The 21,203-nt window shown below is 40.0% G+C and overlaps 1 protein-coding gene across 1 annotated transcript in view; it reads right to left on the reverse strand.

Annotated features, from left to right (window-relative positions):
* MAD1L1 (mitotic arrest deficient 1 like 1) overlaps positions 1 to 21,203 on the reverse strand; it is a 341,085-nt gene that overhangs the window by 315,652 nt on the left and 4,230 nt on the right. Inside the window, exons 4-9 of the mRNA XM_056502893.1 lie at positions 20,999 to 21,178; positions 19,652 to 19,776; positions 18,891 to 18,972; positions 17,648 to 17,778; positions 16,425 to 16,539; positions 15,839 to 15,900 (exon numbers count right to left, since the gene is read on the reverse strand). Coding sequence (XP_056358868.1) covers positions 15,839 to 15,900; positions 16,425 to 16,539; positions 17,648 to 17,778; positions 18,891 to 18,972; positions 19,652 to 19,776; positions 20,999 to 21,178 — 695 coding nt within the window. The remainder of the gene's footprint in view (positions 1 to 15,838; positions 15,901 to 16,424; positions 16,540 to 17,647; positions 17,779 to 18,890; positions 18,973 to 19,651; positions 19,777 to 20,998; positions 21,179 to 21,203) is intronic.

Here is a 21,203-nt window from a genome sequence, read left to right on the forward strand (position 1 = left end):
CCTGAAGGGCAGAGCACATCAATTCCACCTCATTTTGAAATTCTTTATTTCCTTAACATCCAAAGCTCCCAAGCCACACATACAAAGTGTCTCACATCCAAGTTCTTTGACACATGGCAATAACGCAACATTATCCTCACACTTGGCAATTAGCACAGATTTAAATAAAAAGCTCTTCCTATGCTTGCTACAAAGAAAATCAAAAGAAAGAAACCAACACTCTCCATCCCCTCATCCCCCAAACCAGAGCTGAATTACACAGTCCAAAAGTTTTAACATCAAGAACAATGAATGCTAAGAACAAATGCTGGGAAAATAACTGAGGCTTGGAGCATGCCAAAGCAGTTGGAGCTAAGTGGGCATAATAAACCTGCCTGTGAAAGCCAAACCCCAATCACCCTCATCCATAAGGAATGAATAATTCATGGCAGAGGGAGATAGAAGCAGACTTTAAGACTTGTTCACAGAAAGTGGAACTGCTCAAGTGTAATTGCATTACAGATGTAAACAGTGGCATTTCAACAATTACTCTTCTCCTTTTGCCATCTTGCTCTCAAAAACCCTCACTCAGCTCAGGTACCTGCATCCAGCACAGGGTTCAGAGCAGCCAAAAGTAATTGTGGCTTCCCTGTGTCTGCCACAGCTCCTGGGACTGGGATTCAGGGAAGGACTGCACTGGTGCCACAAGTACTTGGACATCATCTTGGTTCGCTGCTATCATCAAGCTTTGAACACTTTCAATACCTGAAGCTGCTGGGGAAGGCACTAATAAGATCAGATGATAAACACTGGCAAAGTTTGAAATGTATCCACAGAAGAGAAAGCTCCTATTCTCTCTATAAAAGAAACAAACACCTGTTTTTCACACCCTTCTTTTTATTCACATTTACTTTCAAGATCTTGCTTCATCATGCTGTATGATACAGGACTACCCACAAGCCAGTTACTTTTCCTTTTTTAGTGAATGAATGCTACAGAACTACCCAGGCAAGAATAAAAGAATTAAACAGCCTTTCCAAAGCCTTTAAAACATCCACCCTCCTGGAGATGTCCTCCTGGCTCCTCTGGGATCTTCAGCTTCCAGATCCTGCTCACTCTGGTGTGACTGCAGCTTTGGACAACAGCTCCACAATTGAGGACAAGGTGCATCAAATATTCCCAGTTCCTCAGATTTCACTGGAACTTGATTGGGAACATACTGCAAGTGAGTCCTATTTATACAGCAAGTATTACATACCTGAGATGCTAAACCTGTCTTTAGACAACAATTTCAGGAAGCACAAATGAAAGCTGCAGCCATTAAACCACAAAATAATCTTAAGTCACTGGTGCAGAGTTCCCTCAGCAGTCAGCTGCTTTCCTCCAAAGCTTGCCTGAATTTTAAAGTTTTCCTGTTACATCACCAAGAAAATTTTTAATTCACTTCAACCATTCTGGTTTATAAGCTGAGCACATGTCAGCTGAAAATATTCTCAAATCTCAGCTCAACTCTTCTTCCTCTGCTGAGCCACAGCTTCTCTCACAGAACTCCCCAAAGAAACAGTGCCAGAAATCCATATTTCTTTTAGAATCTGATACCACCACTAAGTTTAGTACTAAACCTGTGCAAAGACAGGATTAAAATGAAAGCACAAAGGCATACAGAAAACAAGTCCCTCTGTACTTGAAAGCAACTTTGCAAATGCAAATGCTTACAGAACACTTGGCCACATGCTGAGCATTTACTCTTTGGAGAGTCATGTATCAAGACCAGGATTTCTGAACTGCCACAACACCCTTTTTCTGCCACATTTACTATATTCTTTTAACAAGAAAAAAAAAAAATCTGCACACAGCACATGGCAGAGAGAAGACACTGTTAAAAATTTTGTAATTAAAGCTTAAATGAGCAAAGAGCTTTTTATAAGTCTGGGTAAGAGGACGACTGGCTGAAAAACAAAAAAGTCACACCTTCAAGTTGTACCTCTCATGTAAGGAGATGAACTCTTCAACAAGAAGAGTTGCAAGAAACACACAGAAAGGTTCAACAAGTAGGAGCCTCCACATCAAACCAACACCTCCCTGCAGAGGCATCCTGCTGCCCTCTGCACCAAGTCAGACAGGCAGACACATCTTTCATGGCACACCTTTTCCCAGAGAGAAAAAATCCTGAAGGGATGGGCACAATTACTGTGCTGAGAGATTCAAATCTATCCTACAAAGAAACCTGCTTGCTGCAAACCCAGGGAACTACATAAACAATCCCAATTTCCATGTGCATATTCACCAGAGTCTGTCAAACTATCCATTTTTTAGCAGGTTGAAAAGAAATGCTCCAAAATGCAGCTCCTCAGAAAGGAGAAACGAGAGGTGCCTATTGATTAGGTGTCAAGGCTACCTCAGGAAAGAGAGGAAGAACATAATAGTAGAAACAAAAGTTGCCCACTACATCCTCCCTTCAGAAAGCACAAAGGCTTTAAATGCATGAAACCAGCTCAACTGTGTAGTTACCCTCTGAAAGGCCGTCAATTACCTAAATTGGGCTGTGTGGCAGGGAGGAATAAAAATGAGACAGGGTCAAAACAGCTCTGGAATTAATTGGGAGGGGAGAGGGTATATTTCAAAAGAGAGGGAGTTTTCATTCTCCACTGCCTTCCTTCTCCCTCATTCTCCAGCAATCGCCATGGCCCAAAGAGAGGAAGATTTCATTAATAAATTTATTTCAACTTTCTTTTCAATGGCACTAAGAATGTATGCAAATCCATTCATAATTAGGTTTAAAAATTCCATTTCATGGGATAATCAGACTTCAAAAAACTCAATTTTAGTTTTAATCAGATTTTAACAAGGATATTAAGTCCATTTCGTTCAGAAGAGGGAGAAACGGTGAATTTAACACAAAATGTATTCAAGCTTAGCCCTGGGAGATAATTAAATAAAATTAATTTGGCAAGGGTTGTCTGTAAATGGAAACGCTCCAGACAGCAGAGCAGGTTCCTGAAGGAAACAAAAGTGGTTCATTACTGTACAAACAGATACAAAGCTCATTGTTCAGACAGAAGAGAATTGCAGCTCCTCCACAACAGCAGGACAACCTGAGCCCTTGAGCTGCCTCTGACAAATGCAGCAGTGAGTGGAGGAGGAGAAGGTGGTTATTTCCTTCTTGTTTCAGCTAAGTCCCCACTCCCCTGGCACAGCAAGGAGGGAAAATGCAGGGGACAGCATATACAAACCTAACAATTCCAAATTACTAAGCACAGAAAATTATAAGAAACAACCTAGTGAGAGACAGCTCCTTTAAACTATAAAAACCCACGTACAAACTTGAGGCTGTCAGCAAGATTCTTGCCAGATATGGTTCCATCAAATTCCATGTAATGATTTAGTCACACCACAGAACTGAATCCCAACTTAATACCAAAAGCATCCCATTCTCCTTGACAAAAGCCAGGAACTGATACAGATGCTGAAACTTTGGTAACTGTCCTTCTGATGCTTGAATTCTGAAAGGCCAAATATTAACTCTGTAGCCCTTACATCCTTAGACACAAAAATGCAGTTCTTTTAACATTGTGTATCAGAAGTCTCTGACAATTATTAACATCACATGGGTATCAGAGTATGAAAGTCACTTCTGGTAAACACTCAACTGTGCTGTAGATTCCAACATTCTGGTTTAGGTTTTCATGATGTATATTGATTAAGGATTTACCTAAACTTTCCTCCAACACTGGACACTTTTAAGGTTCAGTTGGACCCAGTGTTAGGCGATCTTGTCCACACCATGCTTTTGTCAGGAAAGGCTGAACCTCAAGTCCCTTCCAACCTGGTATTCTACAAATCTGAAAATCACCACTACTGAAAAGAATAGAATACAAAAACCAGACAGATATTTCTGGAAAAGAAAAAGCTATTTTAACTATCTAACTACAGTCAAATGACATTGAGAAAGAGCATGCTTATCTTTAGCAGCTGTCACAAGCCATCCAGGAGCATGTGCATTTCCAAGACCTATGTCTACTCAATAAGAAAAAGAAAAAAAAAATTCAGAGCATTTTTTCACTTTTCCTCTCTACCAGCCTTGCAAATATATCACTTATTACTAAGTGCCAATTGCATTTCCCCTTGCCAGGTACTTGCAGACAGGTGAGCCAAAAGGTGTTGTGTGACCTTGACAAGTGGGCCAGCTCTCCAGAAGGCAGGTGATGCCTTTGCCAAAGTCACACTGGAAACCATCAGGCCTAAATGAAAGGCTTGTCACAAAATAGGCTTGATGCCATCAGCCTTGGCTGCTACATTTGCAGAAAAGCACCTGAAGCCACAAAGCCTTATCTCTGGGAGTACAAAGAGCACCGAGTCAAATGCCATTTGCAAACACAGTAGCAAAACTGAGTACAAAAATCTCATAACTAGGTTAAAGCATCATCTTCTGATGGAGCCAAGAGCAGAGCTCTGAAGTATTCCCAAAAGCTGTCCCAGATAACTGGATGAACAGCTGACTTCTCTACCTGAGGATGCAGATATTGAACATATTCTCAGTCAAAGCCAGATACCCCATTTCTGCCCTCCTTAGAAAAGTTAGCAGGATTTCAAGTCATCAGTGAAGAACTTGATGTGTATCACAGCAAGAGGATGACTGTTTCATTAAAACAGAAAATAAATCAACTTGGTCAGCAGGGAATAACTCAAATAAATCCAGAATTTCATTTTTCTTCCTACCCAGAAGATTTATCTTCCCTTTTACTACACTGCTCATATCAGAGTATCTCTGGAAGACAGTTTAAACAAGTAATAAGAATTCAAAAGCAATTACAACAAGAACAACTTGTGCCAGAAAATGGTTCTTGCAATAGCTGCCCATTACTCCCTGCAGAGACACAGAAATTGTTAACTTTGCTGACAAGAGAGATGAGAATAATGCAGAGAAAGAGAGTGAGTAAGGATTGAGTCCAAGAGGTACTAAAACAGCAGAGAAGAGATGCTTGAAATCTGAATCAATACATTTCTAGAAAAGCCAAAACTCTGCCTGTGTTGGAAGGTTAGGCTCTGTGACAGATCTGTTCCTACTTATAGCAAGGGGCAACAAAAGCTGAGAGCAGCTTCACTGCTGCAGAGGTTTCTACCACACTGCTCAAAATGGATCATGCTCTTACAAGAACATTATTCTGCAGGGCGTGACTTCAATAGAAAAAAAACATTATGCTGCAAGGTGTTGTCCAAAACACATGCAGAACATCTATTTGAAAAAATAAGTTTTTCCAATGCACTCCTAGAATTGCACATCAGTGGAAGGGAGGGAGAGGAGGTCCCATGCAGCTCCACCTCTTACCTGCCGTGGCTAAGTGGGAGAGTTGGCATGTTTTATCTCCTTTCTGCTGAGCAGGCCTGGCTCCATTTCCTGCAAGCTGCTCTAACCCCACCAAGAGCTGCATTTGAGCAGGATCCCTGAGCTCTTATTTCAGGTAGGCAGGTCAGCATTTGAAAACAACTCCCAGACACTGATTCTGGGTATTCACTAAACACAGGGACCCACTCAGCCCCCAACACCTCCCATCTTTGCTTCCAAAATGGGAATCTTTCAATTATCCCAGCCCCAGTGCTCTTGCCAGCCCAATGCAGTGTTTCCTCTCATTCAGGCAGCTCACTTCAGGGTGTGGGTTTTGTAGGTTAAGACAAAAAACACTATTCATTTTGTCTCAAACAGAAAAAGGAATCATTTATATAAACAGCAACAATTTAGGAAGTTCACTTTTAATACCTTACAACTTCATTGAATATTGTTTCAAATAAGAAAGATTATAGCTGAAAGCAAAACATTTTTTTTCTATTTATTCTATGCATATAATACATAAGAGCTCCAAACTGCAAGAGTCTTTACTTTTGAAAAGGGATGGAGGGCACCAACTAAAAATCTTTACGTTTATTTAAAATTCATATTGATGAGCGTTAAACTTTCATTCTAAAAAAAAATCTGCTTCAGGTCTTGCATGTTACTCTGGATTTTTCTATCTAGCCCAAGATAGCACTGGCACTGACCAAAAATGGATGAGTAAATAATCCAATCCACCATGCTAATTTCCATGCTATGAGTTATTTTAAAATAACAAACAACACTTACATAATCACAGCTAGTTCAAGAGAACCTTGAGGCACTTATCACATTAATCTTTTAACTCACTAACATTTCAAGTTCACTGTGCCCTTTAAGAATGTTTGAAAATATTGTGCTGTGCTTTTGCTACTCCAAGCCACATGAATTTTTCTCTCCAAGCAATGGACAAAGGTATATTTGCAAGAATATTCCCTTTAATAAAGTATCTTGTGAGGAAAGAGACTATAACCCAGGTAAAGATAAGCTTTCAACAAAAATATTCACAGAGAAAGCAGTCCCAAGGGAGGACAGATTGGAACTTCAGGACAAAGCTTATATAATATCTTCACAGGGCATGTAAGCAAGCTTGTCAGAGCAGAAGCATTTTAACAATGCTAAAAAGCTGCAGTTTGTACATTTCCAATTTCCTCCTGCCCCATGTTGATGTCACTATGCTGGCTGTTAGGTACAATTAAAACTGAAAATTAGACCTTTCCTGGCCAATCCAGCACAGAACTCCTCACTGCACTGATGACAAACCAAAGACAGATGATTAAAGCAGCCCCTTCCCAGCTTCCCTCAGGAGCAGGAATCCGTGCTCTAGGCACTGATGAGGTTAAGCACTAACCAAGAGTGAGTCATTCTCAAAACACCATCAAGATAACCTGCACCAAACACACTCAGAAAAGCTTCTCTGACCACACAAATCATATTTCGGTCTTATCAGCACTGCCAGATAAGCTCTTCTTAATAGTTCAGTGCATTTTTCAGCAAACTGCTTATTTCTCACCATGAACAAAGGTCAGCTGCTCTCACACTTCATGTCCCTGTCCATAGGTTTTGCTCTGCATGGGCAGAAAGATGGACACGATCTGCTTTTACTCACTAACCCTCACTCCCCCCTTCCCCACCTCTAGTTTTCAGAGCCCTGGTATTAAACAAAGCCTGCAATTCCAAACTAAAAGGTACTGTTCCCTCTTCCCACTTTTGAGTACATCCCCTTGTTTATAGATTGCAACATACATATTCAAATGAAAATAGGACTGAAAAGAACCTTCTACTTTAGGTCCTGTCCAGTCCTTTGCTATTATGAACTCATCTCTTCCATAACCCTGTGGAGCAGTAATTTGGATACTTTTGCCTCCACTGGAAGCTGCATTCAGAACTTTAGTCTTTCAAACATAACAACTTCCTTGTATCTGCACTCATGGCAGAGTTACAGCAATTTGATTTTAAATGCCAGTCCAAATCTTAAGAATAGCTGGTTCTTTTTCTCACCAGTATGGATCCCCCTTCCTTTTCCTCCCTTCTAGCCATGAAATTCCTGGTAGCAATTAGATCTCCCACCAGACTCTGCCAGAGGCTGTTTCATTCCACACTCAGTGGGCTCCCAGGCTCCTTCCAGCATCCCCCACTATCTTCCTCCACACTGGCTGACCAGAACTCTTGAGAAGCATCTCCCAAGCCACTTGAACACTTTCACCTCCATGGCAATTTTTCTCCTGGTGCATCCCCTGTGTGAGACTGAACAGCCATTGTAACAAGCACAGAGCCCCTCTGGTCCTTTCCACTGCATGAGCTACATTTTCCAAAAGAAGTTTGCATTCAGCTCCCAATTCCATGGAGCATTGTGCTTTGTTTCACTGAATTTTGTCCCATTTCTGCACTCTAATCCTTAGGGTCATTCAGTTCTGTATATCCAGCTTTTGTGTATTTCTGAATCCTCTGAACTTGGCATCATTAGCCAAGTTTTATCAGCACACACCAAATTTTTGCACCAAAACCATTAATAGAAATATTAAATGAAGCAGATCCTAAGGCTAATCTTTGAGGAATTCTACTTATCCTTGCATTTTCCTTTCAACAATACTGACTCTATTCCTGCTTAAACAATTCCTATACATCCTACAATTCTATTAATTTCCATCTTCTCCCCCCATGGTTTATACTTTCCCAAGTGGTTTCTATTTCAGTGAAGTTCAAATAAATAAGATTTATTGTGATTTATTTGATAAGATAATCAATTCTCTAGACAAAGAAAGCTGTTACATCAGTCTGGCACAATCCATCTTGGTATTCCTTGATCCAATGAAGAAGGGAGATTCCTTGCCCAGTAGCTAAAGGCCATGCCCAGGAGTAGAGGGGAGAAGCATACAAGAGTTTGAATCCTTACTGAAGCATTTTTGTTTTACTTCTGTTCAAAAAAAGCTTCTGCATTTAGAGAATAGTTTTGAAAAAGACATTGCTATGCTAAAACAAAACCATTCCCAATATGCATGTATGGGATGTGCATTTTTGTTTAAAAGTTTCCCTGCAAAAGCTAAACTTTGGGGGTAAGTGAGGGATAATGCACTGCACATGTAAGGGAGAGGGGAGGCAGAGCATGTCAACAGCACCAGATTAAAATTTAGAGCTGAAAAACTGAAAGATGCTAAAATGGAAATGGAAAGGTAAAATTAAAACTGAGCTAGAGATTATAGTGGTTATTGGGTTTTTGGAAACGATCAAATGATAGGCTGAATAAAAATCAAGCACAAGCATTTGAGCTGTCTGACAGGAGCAAGCCATCCCCTTGCTGATTAGTCTCTGCTATTTAAATGATAATTTCACTTTAAGGCAAACAGGGCTGCCTAATGCAATGAAAGTGGCTCTTTATAAGTGTCTGTATTTTTGAAAGCTTCTCCTTCACAGAAGAGTGAGCAGTGAAGTTCAAGCCATTTACACATAACATGGGTCACTACATGCTGCAAGAAGCCAAGCAACTTCTACCCAACTGTTTTCCAACAGTATCAAACAATACTGGCAACAAATGCAGCAGCAGCTCAAATTGAAGTGTCTGACTGGTGAGCCCCCATGGCAAATGAAACACCTGCTATGGAGCAGACAACATCAGCACATATTTCTAAATACTTTCCACACAGTTCTTGTACTCAAACTACTGAAGTTCCTCAAATCATCCTTCACCAAAGATGGACACTGTGCTAAGCCATTGCTTAACAGCTTTTTCAGTCTCCAGAATGTCTTCCCAGGATCACAGATCTGGCATTCTCTTGAACTGTTCCCAGAGCTTTGAAATGCAAAGCAAGGACAGATATATTTTTGATCTGAGCTTGCTTACTTCTCACTCTGATTATCTGATTATACATTACAGCCTCGCTCTGCCTCAATGTCAGGTGCTCATCTGCTTTATTTTACACTCTTCCTATCTCCCCTTTAGCCTCCAGGCTTATTACTCTGATATATTCAAATGGAAATAAAAGCATTAATGGCAAAGGAGGAAGAACACTAATATTTTTTAACATCAGAGATAAGTACACTGTTCTTTGGAGAAAATTATTATCAGATAGGAAAGTCTGGCAGGAAGTTTCGCTCAGCATTTCAGTGAAGAAATGTAAAAGACAGACCTACAACACTTAAAGATATCTATGAAATGTGTTTGCTTTATTAAAACTAAGTGGATAAATCCCAAGAGAATGGAAGAAGACTGAACTCTGGTTAAAGCACAGATTTGTCATTGTACTTGCAAGGATCACATTTAAATGCATTACTCTCAGCACCCAAACAGGGAGTGAAGTCTCCCCAAACTGCATCTGACTGCTCTGAAGCCTGGAGCTTCACAATTTGAGATTACAAAGGAGCATTTTCTCCCCATGAGGCACAGCAAGTGTTCTGCCATGGAAAGCTAAAACCTAAGGCAGTGTGGAAAGTGAAGAATAATGTCCATTTTAAAACAAGAGAACAGAATATAAATAACAAAAGAGCTTAAAGCAGTACTCCAGCATATGCTGCATGTCACATTCAACAGGTGACAGCTTCCTCCAAGACTACTCTATGTAAAAATTTGCCTTCACCTTCAGTAGAAGGCAAAAAAGTAACAGTAAAATACAGTACTGTGCCTGTACAGGACAACAGCAGATAATCCATCCATAAAGTAAGCTGAGATCTCACAACAATAAAAGTTTTTCTTAACAAGCTCAGTGCTGTCTGGTTGTTGTTTTGGTATTTGGTGCTTGTTTATGGTGGTTTTTAATTACTTGTTCCCCCTATGCAGCATTTATCTCCCTATTGGATGTCCTGGAATTCCCACTGTGAGGAGACAGTTTGTTTTATACTGGGAATCTTGTAAACAGCAGTCATGCAAATTTCAGTCTGTTCACAGATCATAAATTACAACTATTTATGAAAAACTGAAGACATAGAACATGAAGCTTCAATATCCTCATACTGTGCTAATCCTAATTTTCTCCTCCAATTAAGGATACAGCTCTAAAGTTGGGGGGTACCAGTGGCCAACCTAGATAAATCAAACTCCTTACCCTCCCCAACAAAGAAATTAGCAATGGTACAGTTACAGAGGGGAGCCAGCACCAGATGCTTTTAACTAGACTGACTTCTTGCTTGGTGACAGAAGACCACAGGGCTACAATGGGCTATCCCATAAAAATATTTGCTCCACTATGGAATGATCATGTCAGAATAATGGCATTACTTGAACCAGCAACAATAACCCCCCATCTTGCCTTGATTGGTTGCAGTTAATTAAGTATCCAGAGTAACATGAGTAATTCAAATTATTTCAACATGCACTACTTTGTATATCTGTCAACAGATTTTTTATTTTTTTTTAACCAGTAACCACTTACTCATAATGGACATTCAGAGAAAGACAAATTACTACCTTGTGAGAAAGGAAAAGATTATGAGCTTCATTCACTACTGCAAAGATATTCAATGCCTTGGATGGAAGAGAGTGCACAGTAGCTAAGCATAGTTAATCAAGATTCAAAAAAGAAAGTAGAGAACTCCAATATTCTCCTTTTTCTTCTATTCACTGAAAAAAAGAGCACTAATCCACCACTAAATGCAGAATCAAGAAATCCGATTCCCCTTTCCCTCCCTCTCCCCTCCCTTCCCCCAGCTCCAAAAGCAGAATGTGCATAGAAGGACTTCCCGTACTGAGTGTAGCACCTGGGTAATTACGAATTACAACTGTGCAAACCACTGTACTAAATAGAGATGCTTGCCACTTAATTAAACCCTTTCTTAGAGAGGAAATGCATACACATTCACACTATCTCCTCTTCTTAATTGGTCTCAGACACTGCAGGAAGTTAGTCCCCAAGATTTGTCAGCCAGCCAGCCCACAGATGTTTCAGAAAGAAAACCAGGTCAGCATTCCCAGGTTCACTTCTTTGGCTGGAGGCGACAGGTCAGCAGATCAGTGTTTGCTGTCTGCAGCTGGCAGCTCCACCAAGGGAAAATGGTCCCTCAGCATTGGCCCAAATTCCTGCAAAACGTGCACTGCCCTAGGCAGGGCTGGCCTGGCCAGCCAGCTCCCCAAACAGCCACAGCAGTTCCAGGAGATCCCACTGCTGCAGCCACCTGCATTCACCCTGAAGGGCTCTGGGCACTTCCCAAACCCCAACTCAGTGAACCCCAGGTGCCCCTGGCTCAGCCTCACACCAGCAGCACAGGGACCAAGACCTGCCTCACACCAGAACCACGGTGGGACACGACTCAGAACACCCAAGCCCATGACCAGAGTCTCTGAGCTCCACACAGGAGTCCAAACACACTTCTCTCCTCTCTGACATATCAGCCTCACTCTAATTCCCACACTGTATTCCATGGCCCTTCAGAAAAACAAAGCTGAGATCCTCACCTTGCCCAATGGGAAAAACTGAAATTATGCTGAAAAGCTGTATGAACAAAATCTTTTGGTTTTTCCCCAGACATAAACACTAAGCCTGAGCTGACAGTACCACTGGCAATAGAGAACAGTGCTCCAAAAAAGAAAGACTGACTTAAATAGGCCATGATCATTATACCTGATCACCAATACAAAATAATTCTGCTGTGTATACAAAGATCTTTGAGCCTAGCAAGTGAATCTGTAAAAACCTTTTACTCATTACTTCCATTAATAAAAAATTCCAAGCAAAATAAGAAACAAATAAAAACAAGCCCTGTATCACACATTACTATTTATTACCTCAAAAAAGAAAAAAAGCTTGGACTAAAACTTCTCTGAAGCTGTTGTTTGTGGCCCACCTGGCAGTCTTCACTCACTTCTATAACTCTTCAGCCAAACTCCAGCCTTTCAAGACTTGCAATTATTTGCCACTTATGGAATAACACAAAGACAAATTTAGCATTAAACCTTGTCAGCTGCTATCAATGGCTATCAGTACCTTCAGTATCTGAGTTACTGCCTCAGCTTTAACAAATACCTGATGTACATCTTTTTGCAACACCCAGTACTCCAGGGTATATCTGTTTACGGATAGCAAATCACTTGCCTAATTCATTAGAGGACAAAAACAATATCAACCCAGCACAGACAAACAGCAGCAAAATAGGCTTATTTAGATTAATAGCTCACAGAACAAGCACCTTCATTTTTTATTTGGGCATCTTCTACACATTGCAGAGGGAAAGGCAGAACAGCAGCAGTGCTGCTCTAAGAATGCAACCCTAAGGCTTGGGGTGGGGAGAAAAGAACCAGGCTGTGAAGAACTCCTATTAAATAAGACAAAATTCAGAATACGTGGTGTAAACATGAAGTTTACAAAGTGAGAAAAGCACTGTTTCATATTCCATTAGAGCAATCTGCACAAACCATTTTCATAGCAAGTTACAGCCCGGAATACTGGGCAAGGAGACGGTGACTGCATGCAGACAGCATTAATGGCAGTTTAAAACTTCTGCCGGCAGCAATGATGAGTTTTCCTGAGAGCAGCTCCCCTTGCCGAGGCTATGGATTCACACCGGGCTGAATCCCAGGCAGCAGCGATCCCGTTCCTCCCTTCCTTCCCCTGCAGGAGAGCGGGCGCCATCTCGTGGGAGTTCTGTGCTTTGTCATTCAAATAAACCTGCCAGCGTCACCCAAAACCTCCAAATATTTTTCTGTTCAAATAGATTACCTGTTTAATGGCAGTAGAGGAGCTGCCTGGAAAATATCTGTAAGCTAAAAGTCCAATGCTGAAAAAACAACTGAGTGTGTCACGATTAATATGGTTGGTCAGTGAGGATGGTCAACAACTCCATTACTCAAATCCTGGATTTTGAAGAAATAGAATCTACCTCAGCACATCCTGGAGAGACAGAGTACAAGAAGCTTGTTTTCTCAATACAATCCTTTCCTAGTAACAGTCCTAAAAAAGCCATGTATAAATATCCCTCTCTAGAACAGTGCACTGCAAAATAAGTAAGACTTTTTACTCACAGAACAAGAATTTAACGTTTTGTGGATTTTCCCCTTTACAGCTGAAACCAATTCTAGAGCAGAAATACCAAATCAGAGCAACACATGACAAATGTATGAAAATCACTGGCAGCATAACAGTAACACACACAAAAAAGACCTAGATCCACAAGAAAAACCAGAGCCAACTATACTGCAAGGAAGGCAGTAAAAAAGCTCAAGAAATCCAAAGGACATATAACTGAACACAAGAAAGATGACATAGATTTATAATGTGTACATATAAACCATATATAGCACATATAATGAGTCCTATTTTTATTATCTAGCTACTGTACAGCACAGGAATATTTTGCTATAGAGCTACAGCAGTCTTTGTTTCCACTGTTTATGAAGAGAAAAAAGCCCAGGAGCTTACAAGTGGAATCCAGAACGAGCAAAGAGAAGATTAGCCAGAGTCAACAGTTAATGAACTTGTTTTACCCCCACAAGGTGAAGCATTACAAACTCTCTTCCATTGTCACCAAAAAGAGACCAGTACTAAAAACAGTTGGATTACCACCACACTCCTGAAAGCTGCACCTCCTTCCCAAGTATTATTACATAAAATTACACTGCAAGGGCTGATCATAAGCCAATCTGACAAAAAGCCTGCTGGGAGCAGGCAATCAGTGAACAGAAACCACTGAGAGCAGACACTGAGCAAGCCCTGTGGAAGTGCTGGAGGAAATGAAAAATCATCCTCTCCTAAAACGCCACACGCTGCATGCACTTCCCTTACATCCTCTGTACCAATGAAGAACCTGATAAGAAAAGATGAGAAATCCTAATTTATTCCCTTTTCCCTTTCTTATCTAGTTATTAGCAAACAGAACATTGCTCTGGCTCTTTGGGACAATCAGTCAACTTGTTCCTGTTTCTTTTCTACTATGAGATGGGCAATTAACTCTTCTCAAACTTTCACCAACAGCATTCTCCAGGATCCAACCAGGACAAAGCTCTCTCACCATCTTCATCACCCTCCCCAAAAATTAATGTAATTCATTCTGTGAGAAGTCTTTGTAATGTGTAATTCTTGCTGTGAGCAAGAAAAAAAAAAAAAAAAGAACAATAAGGGAGGGAGGGGGAAATCATCCAGTCCCACTTGCTCCAACTGCATGAAAAGATAATCTTTCTCAAGAGCAATTCCCCTTTCTGTAGAAGGTGCCATTAATAGCACTAAAGAATACGGCCCAATCACAAAACTAGCACTTCACAGTGAATATTCTGATTTTAAATGAAGGAGTTATTAGACTTCAACAGGCAGAATCATTTGGTTCCATTTCTCTCCCACTGTGAAATTACCTTGTTAAACCTTTAACAGCTTGAGGTAAGTAAAAAGCTTTTACTCCAAAAGGTTTTGTGAAAAGGATTCCTACAATTTCTGTCCATACCTTATCATAGGAGACTTAACATAATTCCATCTTCATCTAAATGTATGGATCCTCAGCAGATGCAGGAGAGAACCTCAAGCATGCTACCTACCAGCAGGCCTCTGGAAAAGGTTTGTTGTCCTCATTAAACAGAAAACACTGAGAAAGTTAAGGGAGCTTTCCCAAGTTGGAACACAGTATCTTTTACATGAAGCAGTGATGTGTCCAAACCATATGTGCATTTCCAAACAATCCCAGCAGTGCAGACACAGCTCTGTGGCTGGGTATGTGGAATGAATGGAATGGAGAAACAAGTGGCAAGATGAGATTCTGCTGTTCATGTTTCAGCTTTGACCCAGAGTGAAAGGTGATAATGCTCCTACCAATTATTTACAAAGAATCACCTCCTTTTTTCATGTAATAATGCTGTAAATATTTAGAGAAAATAAAGCAGTGTTGAAACATGGCACAGAAAAGATTCATATATACACAGAACACCTTCTGCAGCAGAAGAAAATGATCAGAAATCCCACTATTTCCAGCTCCTTTTTATACCATATATACAGGGACCTTAAAAAACCTGGTTCACTGCTCCAGATGTCAGGAGGAGCTGTTGAGAACTAACACACAGACCAGCTGATGTTACAAAACACAACTGGGGAGTGGGTTTGACAAAATAACTAAAATAACATTTCTTCAGCTGCTGTAGGGAAAAAGTCACAACATGATCTAGCAGCTGATTTTGATATCCAGATTTCAAAGGAAATATGTTCACAACAGTTTGCCACAAGTAGCATATATTGTCTTCTCTGGACATCTAAAATTCTTAGCAACTCACTTATTAAGCAAGTGGAATCTCTAACTAAACAAAAATGCAGCTATACACAAAAAGTTTCAAGAATTCAAAACTGATCCACAGCCTCAGAGATATTACTCAAAGTGACTTGGTGAAAAACATTTCTTAGTTCCCAAAGTTACTTTTAAAAATGTGTATCTTATTTTCTTCTCATGTATAATAAAATTTACTAGAATAGCTTCCACATGAAGAAGGGACAGAAAGAAAACATTACCAACACAATTAAGAGATCATTCAGAAGATTAAGAGGAAAGGGCTTCAAAGTCTTGCTTCCCTCCAGAGCTGTGAGCACATACCTGATATTTAAGCCAGTGGTCTGGTCCAGTTTCTCCCAGCTTTGCAATTTTCCCAGAAGTTTCTAAAGTAAAGGTTAAAAGTCAAGTTAGACATAAATATATGTTTTAACAGCTCACTTTCCAGAGTTTTCTCATCATCCTCAATGCAAAGTCAGTGTCATTCCTTCTCCTCCTGTGGATTTCCTGATCTCATCCAGCACTTTTGGTTTGTCATTCTGCAGCCCTGGGTATCAAGGTTCTTACCTCACACCTGTTGGACACCACCGTGTCTGGACAGAGTTTGATGCCAGAAAAAGCCTTTCCAGCAAAAAAAAGGCAAAAGAGAAACATCAAGGCTAAAAGAGACACTATAAGATTACTCTTTACATAAAATCTCCAGCTGAACAGCAGATATCCTTTTGCCTTTTACACCTTCCTTGCTACAACCCCCCTCATACCGACCTTCCACTTTGGGAATGTCTAGTTTGTGTCCATTAATTAAAGGAGGTATCACATCTTAAGTAACACAACACAGGAAGAGCCTAAAAGTCAGGACAGGCAATAAAGGAAACTCCTGCTCATCCACCAGATGTTCCCAGCTCCTCACCTCATTTTCCAATTCCACAGTCACTAGCTGTGCTTGGACTTTCTCATAGCGTTCCAGCTTTCTTTGGAGACCTTCCACTTCCTCCTTAAGCAAACCATTGTTTTCTTTCATTTCCCTGTGGTGAAGAGAGAGACAATTACTACAGATTCATGCAACTCAATTCCCCTCCACAAACTTTCAGATATAGAGCAATCCTAAGGGAATCATGACATTCAACTGACTCATTTCTATAACCTTCACTGCAAAGCCACTTCTACAAAAAAAATTACACCTTTATTGAAATTATTTTTTTCTACTCTAAATACTATCCTAATTATGCCTGAACAAGCTGAAGCTTTGTGTCTTCTTTACTATTTGTCAAAACAAGGGTAACAAGACTCTGAATCTGCTTTTCAGTCTGGCTGGAATACAACAAGCAGTAGAGACCTGGGCTTTGGAGCACTGCTTGGTTTTACTTCAACAGAGTAAATGGTTTATTTCACAAGGGTGAAATAAAACTGTACAAAAACAAATGACCTTTAATCTCTTGGTATGTTTCAGTGTAGAAAAACAAACATGAGAAAAAATTCCAAGATAAACAATTTAAAATTATAATGAAATAATTACAAGACCAAAACCTAGGAAAATTACTTAATTAAAAAAAAAAAAAAAGAAAAGCTGGCAAGATGACTCATGTAATTTAATAAAAAGACAAGCAACAACAAAAAAACATCCAACACTTTATGGCAATTTATTTCACATTACATTTAATTTAATTTTCTGAATTGATTGCCACTTTGACAATCTGGAAAGCCTACTCTACCAATGGCTGTATCACAGTGCTTTAGAAATTTAAACAAGACACTTGCTAAACATTATTCTGGAACAACAGGCCTTTAAAACAGTGGTAGCAATAGCTAAGCAAAACCAGTTATTAAACAAATGTTCATCTGCCTTCTTTCCCTACAGGAAATTCTTTCCCCAAGCTGTATGGAGCTCATCACTACTTTTAATCTTTGAATTTCATTCTAACAAACCAAAGTTTCAGAACAAATGAATGCACATTCTGTGTCAAGAAGATTCCTCAGATCTTGTCAGATCCTCTCACCTAGAAAGCACCACGACACTGCTCAATTCATAAGCAGTATTTATATGAAATACTTCCTTCTGAGCTTTTCCCATGTGGAAACCCTAAAGAGGGATGTAAAAGTGCAGAACCCTCAACAAGTGAGCCCTCCCTTCACCTGAAGTAGGCATTTTCCTCCTTGAGCTGGCGTAGCTCACGCTCCATTTTTGGGAAACGAGCCAGTTCTGCCTTCATGTTCTTGACAATTAGAGCATCATGTTCCTGCTGGGACAACTTCTGCTCCAGATCCTGGAAAACATGGGATGAGAACAGGACAGCAATGAGTAAGCTGGAATTTGTAAGAGTTATTTCTGCATTGTACCTTTTAAGCTCTCATCAAGGACCTGAATGAAGTTGGAAGGGAGCTCAGGAAGTCATGTTGTCCAATCCATGCTCAAAGCAGGGATGACTCTTGCTGCACTTGTAATACCTGGGCTGGTCTCTTCTCTACATATGCTTACCCCAAGTTCATAACAAAAAAACCACTCAGTTACTCATTAAAATTATCTTCTATCAACTGAACCAAATCTGTGATTTTCTTGTCCTCTATCCCTCTATCAATGAAGTGCAAAGAGAAGCATTTGAGTGGCCTGCAAGAATTAGGTACAGAAACATACACAAATGTGCATTTCAACATTATGGTAAATGCTGGGGGGTTTTCCACTAAAAAAACAAATTATTTAGGGCTGTGCTGCAGACTTATATCCCATTTTGTATCCTTTCATTTCAATGGAGAAAGACTCCTCTTGCTGGCAATCAGGTTGGTTTTACAGCAAGGCAATGCCACTGTTGGCACTGCTCAACCAAAGTAACTCTCCACATCTACCTCTGCCAGGAAGACAAGACAAATGAAAAAGATACACTCCCACCAAACTATGTGCTCATTTGGAAGCAGAAAAAGCATCTCTATACTGACATTTAAGTTAGTGTAGTTTTGAAAGCTTTACAAGTAATTGGACCTTCTAAACACAAATGCAGAGGAAGGATTTTCTGGGAAGCAGACAGTAACTGGAGCTGCTGGGCTCATCACACACCATTTGAAAAAAGATCACTCTAGAAACAGAGCAAATTTGTGCTGTGGCACAAAACCAAACAGAGCATTCTTCCAGAGCACTGCATAAAGATTTAAATCACCTTTCTATAAAGTATGCTCTTTTTCAATCAATTGATACAACAAAGGCAAAGTGTCATGTTGCAGCTGGTCCACCCAAGCTCAACTCTAGCTAGCAACCAACTCTGGTACTTACATGACAAAGTAACCTTTTACTTTAGCAACAGCCAATTTTTTAAAAAGCAGTGTTCTGTTCTTCCCCTGAAGGAATTAAAATCTAAAGCTTTATATAGGTCACAAAGTTTCTTACCTTAATCTTCTGCTCATATTCTGCCAGTAAGGACTGGCTTGCTTGCAGTGCCTGGATTTGCTGACTTGCCTCCTGCCATTTCCTGTGGGATGAAGACACAAGAAGCACTTGAGCACCCAGAAATCAGGTACCAGAAACAACCCACCTTAGAAGTCTCTGACCAACAGAGTCAAACAGCACTAATGAAGTAAATGTTATTTTTATATAACATTTTCTCTTTCAGTCTCACACTCATATCAGCTCCCTCTAATTCAGAGACAAAAAATATCCATTCATTTTAATAAAAATAAGAATATTGAGACAAAATACAAAAAAATTAAGCCAACCCTGAGAACAACAAATACACACTCAGAGTAAACAAAACTTCACAACTTTGAAACTGAAGAGCTGAAGTTAGCAAGCAAGGAAAAACATACTTGTAACTTTCAATTACCCCTCCACTATAAGGTTTGATATTTCTGTCCTGGTCAGCTCATAAAGTTCAGATCAGCCTTTCCCACCCATGTGCCTTCTGTTCCAGGAACATGAAACATCACTGAGATTTAAAGCTCAAGTTGGTGGGGTTTTTTCCTCAAGGTACAATTAAAATTGCACCTCAGAATTGGTTTCAAACAATGGTTATAACCTGAACATCCAGATCAAAGAACCCCTTTGAAGAACAGAAATCAAACGCCCTTGAAAGTTTTCTGAGTGATGACAGCTGCACAAGACTCAAGTTCTGTTTGCCTTTTTCTCCCTACAGTCATTCATCCCTTGCTTACTTTTTTTCAATATCCAGCTGCTCCATCAGTTCCTGCTTCTCAGAGTCTTGGCTTGTCATCTGCATCTCTTGGTTCATTATATTCCATTGTAGCTCTGATATTTTTCCTTTTAATACAGTGATTGTCTGAATAAAGGGAGGGGGGGGAGGGGAAAAGCATAAACACACAAGGCTGTGACTCCAAGCCAGATATTGTGGATGGTGATAGAAATAATTTCCAACTAAAAAGTACTAACACAATCTTAGAAACAATCCCACACTCCTGCAAAGCTTCAGACCTGCAAACCTACCTCAAACTAATGCCAGAGAAAATAATTTTGCACTTTCATTTGCCATCCAAATTGTAACTTACATTATCTCTTAAATGGGTGACCTAAAACAACATGAAAAATATCAAACTTTAAATTTAGATTATGTATTTTTCTAAATAAATTAACCCCAAAGAAAAGCTCACAAGTTTGTTTCCAATAGCCATTATTCAGCTCCCTGTAACAGAGAAAAAGAGAAATATCTCAAACCATTACATATGTAGTGTGTCTTCTAGACAGAGAAACAGGGTTCTCATCTTGACACTGATAGAAATAAAAGTACACAGACACAGAACTGCAGCACACATTTTTCAGGAGGGTTTAGTTTCTCTTATGTACCATCACTGTCCCCCTGGTTTTAATCACTGGTAACTGGAACATTAAATCTGTTGACCTGCTTTATCAGAGAGCTACATTTCCAGTGACACCTAGGCAGGAGCAGGGCTTAAGGACTTTGTCACTGCTAATCAACAACTGATGCAGGAAACCAAATCAAACAGGAAATTACATATAAAATAGATGAACTTAATTATAATGATATCTGAGAAGGTTGAGAAGATGGTCTGGGCAACCAAATATACTAAAACTGTTACCCAAACATCCACTCTGCAGTAGAATGCTCAGGAATCTAAGACACTTCAGGAAAACACACTTGGTTCATAATGTTGCTCTCATCCACTCTACAGTTTTCCTGACTTCCCTGAACACTTTCCCATAATATCTCCTCCATCACTGTCCTCTTCTTCACACTTCTGAACCTAGATGCTGGACATTGCCACACTCTTTTTTTCTCCTTCTCCATATCAGCTTGTCTAAGAAATATCTTCTCCTGACCTGGTCACTTATGTCTGGGCTTGGTTTGGTTCTAAACTTTGACAGAAAAGACATTCATCACCAGGGCTTATTCATTTCCAGGTGATGAGCACAATGTTCCAGTTATTTAGTTGAAGGGGTTTTTTAATCAAAAAGAAGATTTTCAAGTCACAAGAACTGCAAAGTCACCTGAAGCTACGGATGGATTAAAATTACTCTGTCCTTACTTCATTAGCTTCGGCTAATTTGCTCTCCTTCTCTTGCATCTTCTTGCTCATTGTCTCCATGCTCTTCTTGTAAGATTTGTTCATCTCCATTTGTTCTTTCAGTTTATTTTCAGCCTCTGCTTCTCTTTCCTGGTACTGTTTTATGCGTGTGAGCAGCTCCTGGTTTCGGTCGGCCTCTCGCTGGCCAAGGGAAAAAACATGAAGA

The sequence above is a fragment of the Oenanthe melanoleuca genome, chromosome 14 (assembly GCF_029582105.1).
Source record: "Oenanthe melanoleuca isolate GR-GAL-2019-014 chromosome 14, OMel1.0, whole genome shotgun sequence".
Classification (NCBI taxonomy): domain Eukaryota; kingdom Metazoa; phylum Chordata; class Aves; order Passeriformes; family Muscicapidae; genus Oenanthe; species Oenanthe melanoleuca.